The following is a 12334-nucleotide window of genomic DNA, read 5'->3' on the forward strand; positions in this document are numbered from 1 at the left end:
ACAATAGTACATAATAAATTACCATTAAATATAACAATACAAAAAATACATTGATTTACAAATACAAAATTAAAATTATCAGTATAAAATAAAAATATAGGAGGAGAAAGAGAAGGAAGAAGAAGTTGCCCAGGCCAGATCATATGTTTTAACAATCGAAATGATGTTTAAATAAAAAGGTCTTTACCTGGCGCCGAAAGGAGAGTCCGATGCTGCAAAGATCTATACTCCATAGGAAACTGGAATGTAAGTTCTATGAATCAAGGCAAGCTGGATGTGGTCAAACTAGAGATGGCAAGACTGAATATTGACATCTTAGGAATCAGTGAACTAAAATGGACAGGAATGGATGAATTTAATTCAGATGACCATCAGGTATACTACTGTGGGCAAGAATCCCTCAGAAGAAATGGAGTAACCTTCATAGTAAATAAAAGAGTAGGAAAAGCAGTACTGGGATACAATGTTCAAAATGACAGAATGATCTCAGTTCGAATCCAAGGCAAACCATTCAACATCACAGTAGTCCAAGTCTATGCCCCAGCCACTGGTGCTGAAGAGGCTGAAGTTGACCGGTTCTATGAAGGCCTACAGCACCTTCTATAATTAACTCCAAAAAATGATGTCCTTATCATCATGGAGGATTGGAATGCTACAGCAGGAAGCCAAAAGATAACCAGAATAACAGGCAAGTTTGGCCTTGGAGTACAAAATGAAGCAGGGCACAGGCTGGTAGAATTTTGTCAAGAGAATACGATGGTCATAGCAAACATGCTTTTCCAACAACCCAAGAGATGACTCTACACATGGACATCACCAGATGGTCAAGTCAGAAATCAGATTGACTATGTGCTCTGCAGCCAAAGATGCTCTATACAGTCAGTAAAAACTAGACCAGGAGCTGACTGTGGTTCAGAGCATGAGCTTCTTGTTGCAAAATTTTGACTTAAATTGAAGAAAGTAGGGGAAAGCACTAGGCTGCTCAGGTATGACCTAAATCATATCCCTGATGAATATACAGTAGAGGTGACAAATACATTTAAGGAATTAGTTCTGATAGACAGAGTGCCAACTAAAACCAACCCAAAGAAAAAGAAATGCAAGAAAGCAAAATGGCTGTCTGAGGAAGCTTTACAAATAGCTGAGGAAAGAAGGGAAGCGAAAGGCAAGGGAGAAAGAGAAAGATACACCCAATTGAATGCAGAATTCCAGAGAATAGCTAGAAGAGATAAGAATGCCTTCTTCAATGAACACTGCACAGAAATAGAAGAAAACAATAGAATAGGGAGGACCAGAGATCTCTTCAAGAAAATTGGAGATTTGAAGGGAACGTTTCATGCAAAGATGGGCATGATAAAGGACCAAAATGGCAGGGACCTAACAGAGGCAGAAGAGATGAAGAAGAGGTGGCAAGATTACACAGAAGAACTGTACAAGAAAGAGCTGAATGTCCCTGATAACCACAATGGGGTGGTCACTGACCTCGAGCCAGACATCCTAGAATGTGAAGTCAAATGGGCCTTAGGGAGTGTGAGCAACAACAAAGCTAGTGGAGGCGACAGTATTCCAGCTGAGCTATTCAAAATCCTAAAAGACGATGCAGGTAAAGTGCTACACTCAATCTGCCAACAAATTTGGAAAACTCAACAGTGGCCACAGGATTGGAAAAGGCCAGTTTACATTCTGATCCCAAAGAAGTGCAATGCCACAGAATTTCCAAACTACCGCACCATTGCACTCACTTCACATGCTAGCAAAGTGATGCTCAAAATCCTACAAGCCAGGCTCCAGCAGTATGTGACCGAGAACTACCAGAAGCACAGGCAGGATTTCGAAGAGGCAGAGGAACTAGAGATCAAATTGCCAACATACGCGGGATCATGGAGAAAGCTACATCTACTTCTGCTTCATTGACTATGCTAAAGCCTTTGATAGTGTGGATCACAACAAATTGTGGCAAGTTTTTAAAGAGATGGGTGTCCCAGACCATCTTATTTGTCTCTTGAAAAACCTATATGCGGGCCAAGAAGCAGCAGTGAGAACTGAACACGGAACCACTGATTGGTTCAAAATTGAGAAAGGAGGTCGGCAAGGCTGTATACTGTCACCCTGCCTATTTAACTTATATGCAGAGCACATCATGAGAAAGGCATGGCTAGATGAATCACCAGTTGGAATTAAGATTGCTGGGAGAAATATCAACAACCTCAGATATGCAGATGATACCACTCTCATGGCAGAAAGTGAGGAGGAACTAAAGAGCCTTTTGATGTAGGTGAAGGAGGAGAGTGCAAAAGTTGGCTTGAAACTCAACATTAAGAAAACGAAGATCATGGCATCCAGTCCTCTCACTTCCTGACAAATAGATGGGGAAGAAATGGAGGTAGTGACAGATTTTATTTTCTGGGCTCCAAGATCACCGCAGACCAGGACTGCAGCCAAGAAGTTAAAAGACGCTTGCTCCTGGGGAAGAAAGCTATGGCAAATTGAGACAGCATACTAAAAAGCAGAGACATCACCCTGCCAACAAAAGTGTGTATAGTCAAGGCTATGGTTTTCCCAGTTGTAATGTATGGCAGTGAAAGCTGGACCATAAGGAAGGCTGAGTGCAGAAAGATTGAGGCCTTTGAATTGTGGTGCTGGAGGAGACTCCTGAGAGTCCCTTGGGCCACAAGGCAATCAAACCGGTCAGTCCTAGAGGATATCAACCCTGACTGCTCTTTAGAAGGCCAGATCCTGAAGATGAAACTCAAATACTTTGGCCACCAAATGAGAAGGAAGGACTCCCTGGAGAAGAGCCTAATGCTGGGAACAATAGATGGCAAAAGAAGGGGATGGCAGAGGATGAGGTGGCTGGATGGGGTCACTGGAGCAGTCGGAGTGAGCTTGAGTGGACTCTGGGGGATGGAGGAGGACAGGAAGACCCGGAGGAATGTTGTCCATGGGGTCGCGATGGGCTGGGCACGACTTTGTGACTAGCAACAACAAATGCATTGTGTGTGCATAAAGGTTTTGTGCTCCTGTGTTCTCGAAACCTTCCTCTGGGAGGACACAGGAGCTCAGCTGGATGGGACCCTCCATTCCCCTCAGCAGAGACAGAGCTGAGGAGTGTGCCTGCACCGCCTGCACTCACAGCTGGAGCAGCACAGGAGCCAAGTGAGGCAAGAGCCCCTTCTGGACTATCCAAATCCATCACTGAAACCTCAGATAATCTTCAGGAACATTCATGTCAAAAATCTTAGCAACAAAATTAAGCCGCGCTGCTGTGTTTTGACTGCACAAAATCAATATGAAGTAGAGGTGGAGAAAGATGTTGTTTGGAGGGTGCTTAACCCGGGATTTGTGTGAGGCCATGTGCAGCATGTGCTTCCACAGATTGTTGCCTCTGCTCGCAGGCTGACACTTGCAGCTTTTCGGAATGCCAGGGCTGAATGCAGCAGTAAGCCAGGGGACTATATGCGCAAGAGCCCCTCACTCAGAGCAGGCTGAAACCCAGAAGCTGCAGGCGTGGCCTGGGTTTGGGGGACATCTTGGCGAAGGTGGGTTGCTTCAACCTTGCAGAGCAAGGGGTGAGGCCGCCCGAGGCGCAGACAAACCAGCCCTCGGGCGCAGTGCTGGGTCATGCCCCTGCGGCAGCTCCTTGCACCATGTCCCACGGACTCTCATCGCGACCCGCTGCACAGGGTTGTTGTCAGGATAAGACGGAGAGGAGGGCTGTGCCAACTCCTCGGGGTTCCTCGCCACACAGCCCTGAGGTTTCCCTCACTCCCCACCACAGGCACAAGCCATGCTCCGCTCACCACAGCTCGGCTCTTGCAATCAGCCAATCCATAGATGAATGACTGAATGCCCACCAGGCCCATCAGCTTGGCGGCCCACGGGCTGCAGCGTCAGTGGATGGGAGCAGCCACTGCTGGCGCCAGACTTGCCTCCGGGGGCCCCTCCACTGTGGTGGCAGCAACCCTTCTGTGTGCGGAGGACGCGTCTTCTGCAGAAGTGCTGGGCTTTCCCACGTCAGTGCCAAGCAAGTTCTCTGCATAGCCCCCACCTTGCCGGCAGCGTCCCAGTACAGCAGAAGCATAAGGAAAGCTGGCACGGGTGTGTGGCAGCAGTGCTTCAGCCCCTCAGACCAGTCGCTGCAGAGAACCGCACGGGCTGTTGGACCAGCCTCTGTGGCAGGCGGAGTGAGCCTCTCTTCTGCTGCAGCCCCCTTCCCAGGGCAGGGTGGGGATGGGGTGACCCTGCATCTTGCCCTTGGCCCACAGGACAACTCTGCGGCTCCTCCTGCCACACAAACAGGGGAGACTGAAGTACCACTTCTCCAGAAGCTGAGTTGCCCTTGTGTTAAGCAGGAGGATTATCAGGAGCAATAATTCAGAGAAGAGGAAGGCAGCGGCAAAAAGACCGAGGAAAGAAAAATGCATGCTTTGAACACATGAGCAGTGATCTTGATTCAAGCTTGCTCTCTCTCTCATTCTCTCTCTCCCACCCTCTCTCCCCCCACCTCTCTCTCTTTCTCCATTCCTCCTCACACAGAGAGAGAGGAAGAGCTCAGCAGCTCAGGTAAGCACACTTGCGCACTTGAGGTGCTGCACGCATCGGTGGCTTAAGCAAGTGGCCATGTCTCCAGATACTGCATGTACCTGTGGTTGCAGAAATGAAATTAAACCACCACAAATGCCCGTTTGGTACTCCACAGATGTGCAAATGCCCCAGGAGCAGTGATATTGCATTTTTCTGGCCACAGCTGTCCCTGAAAGCACACCTGGAAGAGCAGCTCCGTGTTCAGGTACAGTTCGGATATGAACGAAAAGAAGAGGTGGCAAGTCATGCTGTGGGGAAAGGAAAGAGTTCATGTGGCAGAAGCGAGGGAGGCCCTGGGCCTGGCCATGCTTCTGTTCTGGGCTTTCTCTGCCCCTCGCCTCCGCTGGGGAGGCTGGTGCCAGCAGCTCTGTGGAGGCCACTGCACCCACCGCTCCCCCCACCACGTGGGGTGCAGCAAGCAGCAGCTCTGCTGGGGAGCCCACTGGACAGACGAGGGGGGCTGTTCACACAGCAAAGGGGGCTTCGGGAGGGGCTGGATGAGGGCAGGGCAGGCTGGTGACCTGCGTGCCCGTGTGTCGAGCTTCTGAGTTAGAGGAAACGGGTGCGGCGATCAGTTCAGGACCATGGACAGCGCCCGGAGGGCTCAGGAACAGTGGCGTCCAGGAGCAACTCTGCCTTTGCTCCACGCGGCGCGCGCAGGGATGGCCCGAGGGGTCTGGAGCTGCACTTTGCAAGCTGCTGTCCACCTGTTGGAGGTGGCGCCTGACCCTGAATTGCCCAGCCGCGCTATTTTCCATGCTGGTCAGGCAGCCAAGAGGCTCTCGCTGGCTTTCCTCTATGTTCCTGCTCATCTGTGCCCTTGGAAAGGCCATGTGTGCACACCCCACCCCCGCCCTTCAGGGGTGTTGGCTGAGCCCTTGCAAGCAGCGTTCTCACTCAGCCTTGCAATGCAGAGGCACCAGCACAGAAGACTCAGCAGCTGCTCTGCTGGCACCGCAGACTGCGCTCCTTCAGGTGCAGCCATGCACTCAGCCACTGCTACCCACCTGGCTCCTCTCTGGGAAAGCCTCCAAGCCCCCCGACCGTGAAACATGCCCCGAGAACAACAGAGGGAGCCAGGTGGGAGAGTCCCGATGCCTTTAGGGCACATGTTCCTGGCCTTACCGCTTCTCCCTCAGGCAGGCACTATGCAGCGCTTCCTGCAGGCCTGCACCCAGGTCCCTCCTGTCCCGCAGAGCCTCTCTGGGCCCATGTCATCTGCTGACCAAACTGGCTTCGGAGCAGAAGGAAAAAGCACTGGGCCGCCTGCACCACAGGGCGTGTGGTTGGTGGACCTGTTCCTGCAGGGGGCAGGCTGGTTGCTGGGCAAGCGGGCCTTGAATCCATCCCTGGATGGACCACCAGGCCAAAGTGGGGCAGGCATGGAGGCCTTGCAATGCTTGGAGAGGGAGGGTGTCTGGATGGACACGGCTGATCATCCCTGCAGCACAGAGCACCTCCGGCAGTCCCATTGCCAAAGTGGCGGCGGCTGCCATCCCCGGGCCAGGAGGCTGCCGCTGTGGCGGGCACCGGACCCCAGTGCTCCCAGCCCCAGTGCAGGATGCCCTCCTGCCATTCTGAGTGCCTAGTTCAATAGCGGTGCTTGCTGAGCGTTCCACGGGCTGCTCTGCCCAATCCTCATTCCAGAGCCGCAAGCCCTTGACTCCCACTGCTATTGCACACACCCCAAAAGTTCTCAGCCAGCTCTGTGGGCCAAGGAGGCCTTGGTGTGCCTGGCTGGCAATGCTGCCACAGAAGCTGCTTCCTCTGGAGACCTGGTCTGGCTGGATTATGGGCCAAGGCACCCCCTGCCAGCTTGTCTTGCAGCAGTCCAGAACCTCCCAGCTCCACCCCATTTCCCTCCAGCCTTCACCCCACAAGCCAGTGCCGCCAGCCAAGCAACAAGGAACGCTTCCACCATGCACTGCACAAAAGTAATTGGGTTTCAAGCCAACTGTGGATCACTAATTAGGCAGTATATTGAACTCTGCTCAGCTTTGGGACACAGTTAAAAGTTTGTCCTAATTAAGCAAAGGTAATTAATAGAGCTGAAATTTCTTGGAGTGTAATTAATCAAAGAACTCAGAACAAATCAATGTAGACAGAGGCAGGCACTGGAGTGAGCGCCTCTGCAAGTGAGCAGGGTCCGCAGTGGCCACCCAACCCTGGGCACCTCTGCTCCTCCTTGCTCTCCCCAAGACCCGCCTCAGGCAGCTCTGGCTTCAGTACAGGCTCCCGAGTCCATTCCAGACACCAGGGAACGTGCAGCCAGCACCAAAGAAGAGGTGCTCTGGGGCCTGTTCCCCTGCCAGGACGCGGTTGCCTGGGAAGCAAAGGGGAGAAGGTCCACAGCCGAGCAGCTCCTGCTGCCAAAGCAGCCCCACCGTGCCTGGGACTCCTTCCCAGGGAATCTCACCCAGCGCCCACACGGCCTCTGCCCCTTGCTCCAATTTCCCAGGAAGAGAGCAGAACCTTGGAAGGCCTGCTGAATGCCTTCCTGCTTCATTTCCCAGTGTCGTCAAGGTAGCTTTACCTCCGGTACCTCATACTGTATTTCATGCTGTGTTGGCACATTTTACTGGGAGGCTGTCGTTAGCTTTACTGTGATTTTATTTGCAGCATTACTGTTGTTGCTGCAAAAGGTCTAAAGAAATTCATTCTGTGGGCATTTAATCAATTCCAGAAATACAACAGCCGAGCAGGTGGTTTGCCTCTCCCAGGGCACAGGGCTGCTCCTGCCACGGGGCCTGCGATGCCCTGCGAAAGTGGCTTTGGCAGCAGCACTCGGGGCCACCAGGGAGCTCTGGGGCTTTGCCACCACGCCCCATTGTGGGGGGACCCAGCTGCGCCAGAGCTGAGCCTCTGGGCCCAGGCTCCTCCAGCAGGGCAAAGAAGGGCTCTCTGCTCCGAGCACACTGGGGGCAGCAGTCTCAGGCTGGGCCAGCTCCAGCATTCTGAGGCCGGCAGGAAACAGACACGGGGAGAAGGGGAATAGGCCTCAGGGGGACAGGAGGCACATCCCGGCTTTGTGTGCCACCCCAAGTGGATTCGCTTAAACCCCATGCCCCCCACTCCTCGCACCATCCCAGTTCAGCACTGGGCCACCAGTAATCAGAAGCTCGGCCGGCCTGTGCGCAGCCTTCGACTGGGCGCGTCCTGAAGCTGCTTTGTTCTCTTTTCAAGCCTGCTTCGGAAAGGAGGCGGGTTCGACCAAAGGGCTCTTCCAGGCCTGAAGCTGCTTCTCAGGAGGAATGCCTTCACGGCTGCGGCTTGGCACGTGACGCAGGAAGCAAACGGCAGGGCGGGCAGGGCTTCCTGCAAGCACGACGGCCCAGCGAGCGGCACAGGGTCCAGCCCCCCCGGCTGCCCAAGGCAAGACCCAGCCCCCCCCCCCGCCGGAGCAGGATTTGTGGCCCTGACTCAGCCCGCCCGCCCCCCGCCCGCAGCTGCTCTTGCTGCCCCCAGAGCCAGTGGGTGTCCCGGGAGCAGGGGGCACTCCAGCCATGGCGGCAGCCGGGGCGCAGAGGGCAGCCTGACGGCGTCTCCTGGCCATGCTCTGCGCCGCGGCTCAGCTCTCGCCTCAAAGCCCCCGGATGGCCTTCCTCCGCCTCGGCCCCCTCGCTGACACCACAGACGATTGACCAACCTGGCAGTTTAGGTACTGGCCCTAACAAAGCCTTTCCCAGCTGTGAGATTTCCCTCATAGCCCCGTGTGACCCTCTCCGCTTTTTTCCCCCTGCAGCCCTCTGATGCCTCCTGTGCAAAGGACCGTGCAGGGCTGGCTGCCTCTTGCTGCCGGGGGAAAGGCTGCACCGCTGTGCAGAGAAAAGCCACCTTCCCAGGCAGCCTGGTGAGGGACAGGCCAGGTTGGGCCCCTGCCCCATCTTGCAAAGCCCCTGTGCCTGCCTGGGAGAGGCTGTGGCCCTCAGGAGCCCTGAGGGCATGCATGGCCCCCAGGCATTCCACAGCCACCCCTCCACAGCTGTAGGAGCCCCCTCCGCCCCCCACTTCACTTGCTCTAAGCTTGCTGGGAAAGAAAGACAAAACTGGTTGAAGCTGAAATCCATTCCCCCGACTCAAAGCACAAAGTGGGCTGTAGAACCATCCTAATGAGCACCATGAAAGCAATCAAGGTGTGATTAGCAGATCCTTCTGCTTCGGGATCCTTTGCAGCTCCTGGCTGGGAAGCAGGATACCATCAAGCGCTGCATTTCAATTAGCAGGTAGGAAGTGCCAAAGAGTCGCTGCTTCCCTTGGCTGGGATGTGCCTCCCACTGTTGATTTTATTCCTCTCCCTCAATTCGATAAGCAGAAAGAGCCAGGGCCACGGGCCAGCCCCTCAGTGCCAGCCCCTGAGATGAGGGGGGCGCCTTCTCCGAGGCTTGGAGGGGGCCACTCCGGGTGAGGCAGGCCAGCATTCTGGGGCGCCTCAGCCGATAGAAGCCCATGGGGCATGTCATGCCCCATGTTCACAAATGTGGCCAACATATTAGCATATTAGCAAAGTTTTCACTCATTTTCACACCCACGTAGAATTTTGCTCACACATATTTGCAAACACAAACTATTCTGCAATAGTGCCAGATGCACAATCAAGGTTTCCCTGCTTCCCACTGCGGCCACTGCCATTGCCACCACATGCACCTCTGTCGGCCCAGGTAAGAAAACCTGTCTGGTGCATGTCCCTGCCGTTCTCTGCCCCCCCTCCCCTTGCAGGAAAGGCAGGGCCATTTTACTCTGGAAGCGGGGGACTTCTCCTGCACTGCCTCCCCATGTCCTGGGCACTGTGCCCCAGGTGAGAGAAGGACTGGCAGGGCAGGAGGGACCCCCTTCGCCTGGGCCAGGTAGACGACTCCACCTGCCCACCAAGGAGGGTTCGTGGCCATCAAAACCACCAGCGCCAGTCCAGTGTGCCTGTGGGTCCTTCCCCCTCACGGCCGCCTGATCCTTTTGGCTGGAGATGCCGTCTGCAGCCACTCGTGGATCCTTTCTGGAACTTCTCCACCGCTCTGCAAGGGTGCCACTGGTCTGGGGACCACGTAGCTCCACCTAAACGTGCTGCAGGCATGACACTGAAGGCATTTGCTGCCATCTGTGACGGAGGCCACTGCCCCTTCCAGTCGCAACTGCACCAGCCCCTCGGACTGGCCAATGCACAGAGAATTTTCCACTGGTCTTGTTAGGGTCTTTATCGCATCAGTGACAGATACGGGAGGATTAGCTAGCAGTAATCTCTGTAATCGACTCACCGAGACTAAAGCCCTTCCCCCTCCCTCTCCCAACATAAACAACTTTATCCCTTTCATTTCAGGGCTGTGCTCAAAGTGATTACATGGCGGTGGGGGAGAAACCATTGAGCTTTATGAAAGCACTATCTCATTCTGCATAACTTCACATTTCCTAAACATCCTTGGGCAGGTCAAGGGAAAGGACAAGAAATGAAAAATTCAGTCCACAACAGCTTGTCTTGGCAGCCTGAATTGGTTTCATTGCCTCTGACCTCAGAAAGAAAGCAAGATTGGCTCACTTGCATGAGCCATCCAGCATTTCTCATAGCCCGTAAAAGCTGCGTGGCAGCAGGGTTCTTCTCTGCCTGCGCTTCAGCATGGCCAAGATCGGGAGGCCGAAGGCAGGGCCTGAGCGGGTGGTTCTGCCCAAGAACAGGGAGGGAGCTGCCCCCTCTTCTAGTCTGACCTGTGCTGCTTGCACAACACTCTCTAGTGCACAACAGCAGCAGGTAGCAGTGGCGCGCTCGAACCGGACGTGCACACCAGACTGAGCTCTGGGCTGTGACGAGCTGCACTGCCACCTCTGCCGAGGAGCACCTGGCACCGCGTCCAGCCCGGCACGTGGCTTTGGCCTGTCCCGCCCACCTTGCGCCATCAGCGACCTGCCGATCGTCTGCAAGATGGCAGCCAACACTCTCCCGGCCAGGGCAGGCAGCGGGGCCCTCACGGCTCTCGCAGGACAGAGATGAGCACTCCCATCACTTGGCATCGTGGCACCTAGTCTGCTTTTGTAATTCATATTATTTCTATCCCAGCAGCCAACCTCTTTAGGCGAGCCACAGCAATTTCTCAAAAATACAAAGAAGAAATGCAATCGAGAAACACATACATACATAGTTGCAATGAAAATACGATCTAAAATTCCAATATGCAAACGTGTAGGCAGTTTGTTCATCTAACGCTATTGCCATAACCTCAGACTTTAGCCCTAAACAGCCAACGGGATCCACTCAGTGCCAGCGAGCGCTGGGAGGAAGGCCCCCCTCTCGGAAGCAGGGCAGGGCGGGCTGGCAGGGCGCAGCTCTGGGGCTGCGGGAAAGCGGCAGCTGCGGCTCGCGTGCCTTTCGGGCGGCGTGACCTTGGGCTGCTTCCCGGTTCGGGCCTCAGAGCGGGGTGCCAGGAGCTGCGTGCCCCTCGGCGGGGACGCCTGAGCGGGGGGAGAGCCCGGACGGCCGGCGAAGGAACCGAGCGCGCCCGCCCCTCGTTCGCGCTGCTCGGGGTGCTCCGCCGTGAACTCCTGCAGGAGCGAGACCCGGGAGCCGCGGGGTCCCCCGCGCGGGGATGCGAGCTCCCCCGGGAGGGGCCCTTGCCCGCCCCGCCGCCTCCCGCAGGGCGACTTGGCCCGGAGCGGGGCGGGAAGGACGCCAGGCTTGTGCCCCGAGGGAGGGGAGAACCTGCCGAAGGGAAGGGAAGGCAGGCAGGAGCGGCGGCCAGCCAGGGGCCAGGAACGCCGCGTGGCCACCCTGCTCCCCCGGGCATGGAGCGAGCGGGGAGCGGCGCGGGCACGCTGCCCCGGCTCCCGCCCGCCGCCCTGTCCCGCGTCTCTTCCTCTCGAGAGTCCGACCGGGAAGTCCTGGAAGGGCCGCGGGCTCGCCTCCTCGACTCTACCGGCTCAGCCCATCCCGCGGAAGACACGCGTGTGCAGGCGCGCGCGCACGCACACACACGCGCGCGCGCGCATGGGAGAAGCCCTGAGATGCTCCGGAGCTCTCTGGGGCCCTCGCGGGAGGACGGCTCTTCGCACGCTGGCCAGGGAAGGGACACGCCATCACTCCCGCTCCCTGCCGCCCGTTCCGTTCAGGTTCTCTGCCCGCGCCGGCGGCCCTCCGAGCGGGGACCGGGCCGGCCCAGGCAAAGCAGCTCCGGCAAAGACTCCGCGCCAGGCGTCGCCGGGACTCCGGGAGGGAGGGGGCAGGAGGGCGGGCGAGCCCTGCCTGGACGGCTCGAGGCCTCCGGTACACGCGCGGGCACCGCGGGGGACATCAGCGCCGCGCCCCTTCCTCGCCCGTCTGCCCCGGAGGGCCGCGCGGACTAGGGCGTCCGGGGCGCGGAAGCTCTCGGGCAGTCCTGGGAGGGAGCAAGACGCGCCTCGGTCGCATCCGGCCTCTGGCGGGAGCACCCCCCCCCCCGCGATCGGGGAGAGGCGTCGCGTCTGGGAAGGGGACAACCGTCGCGGGAAATTCTGCTCCCGCGGCCCGCTTCCCCCCGTCCGGCACTGCGCCAGGCAGGGCAGCCTTTGGGCGCCACGCTGGAAGCGCCGCAGGACTCGGGAAGCGTGGGAGGCAGAAGCCTCCGCGGGGGCCCGCCTGGGAGGCAGCGGGGCACTCTGCCCCTGCGCAGAGGCGCCGTCGCCCTTCCCGCCGCCGCGCTGTGCGGGGGCTCAGCCCTGCGCCGCGGCGACCGCGAGCGGCGGGGGCGGCCCCGGCTCGCCTGACGTCAGGCGGCCCCTTAAAGAGGAGCCG

At 56.8% G+C, this 12334-nt stretch overlaps 1 protein-coding gene across 1 annotated transcript in view; it reads left to right on the top strand.

Moving 5' to 3' along the window:
• Window positions 1–11349: 11349 nt before the first annotated feature.
• LOC123034828 (heparan sulfate glucosamine 3-O-sulfotransferase 2-like) overlaps window positions 11350–12334 on the top strand; it is a 5880-nt gene continuing 4895 nt past the window's right edge. Inside the window, exon 1 of the mRNA XM_044452526.1 lies at window positions 11350–11509. Within this exon, the coding sequence (XP_044308461.1) occupies window positions 11350–11509 (160 nt within the window). The remainder of the gene's footprint in view (window positions 11510–12334) is intronic.

Source organism: Varanus komodoensis, unplaced genomic scaffold, assembly GCF_004798865.1.
Source record: "Varanus komodoensis strain SLA01 unplaced genomic scaffold, ASM479886v1 scaffold73, whole genome shotgun sequence".
Taxonomy (NCBI): Eukaryota; Metazoa; Chordata; class Lepidosauria; order Squamata; family Varanidae; genus Varanus; species Varanus komodoensis.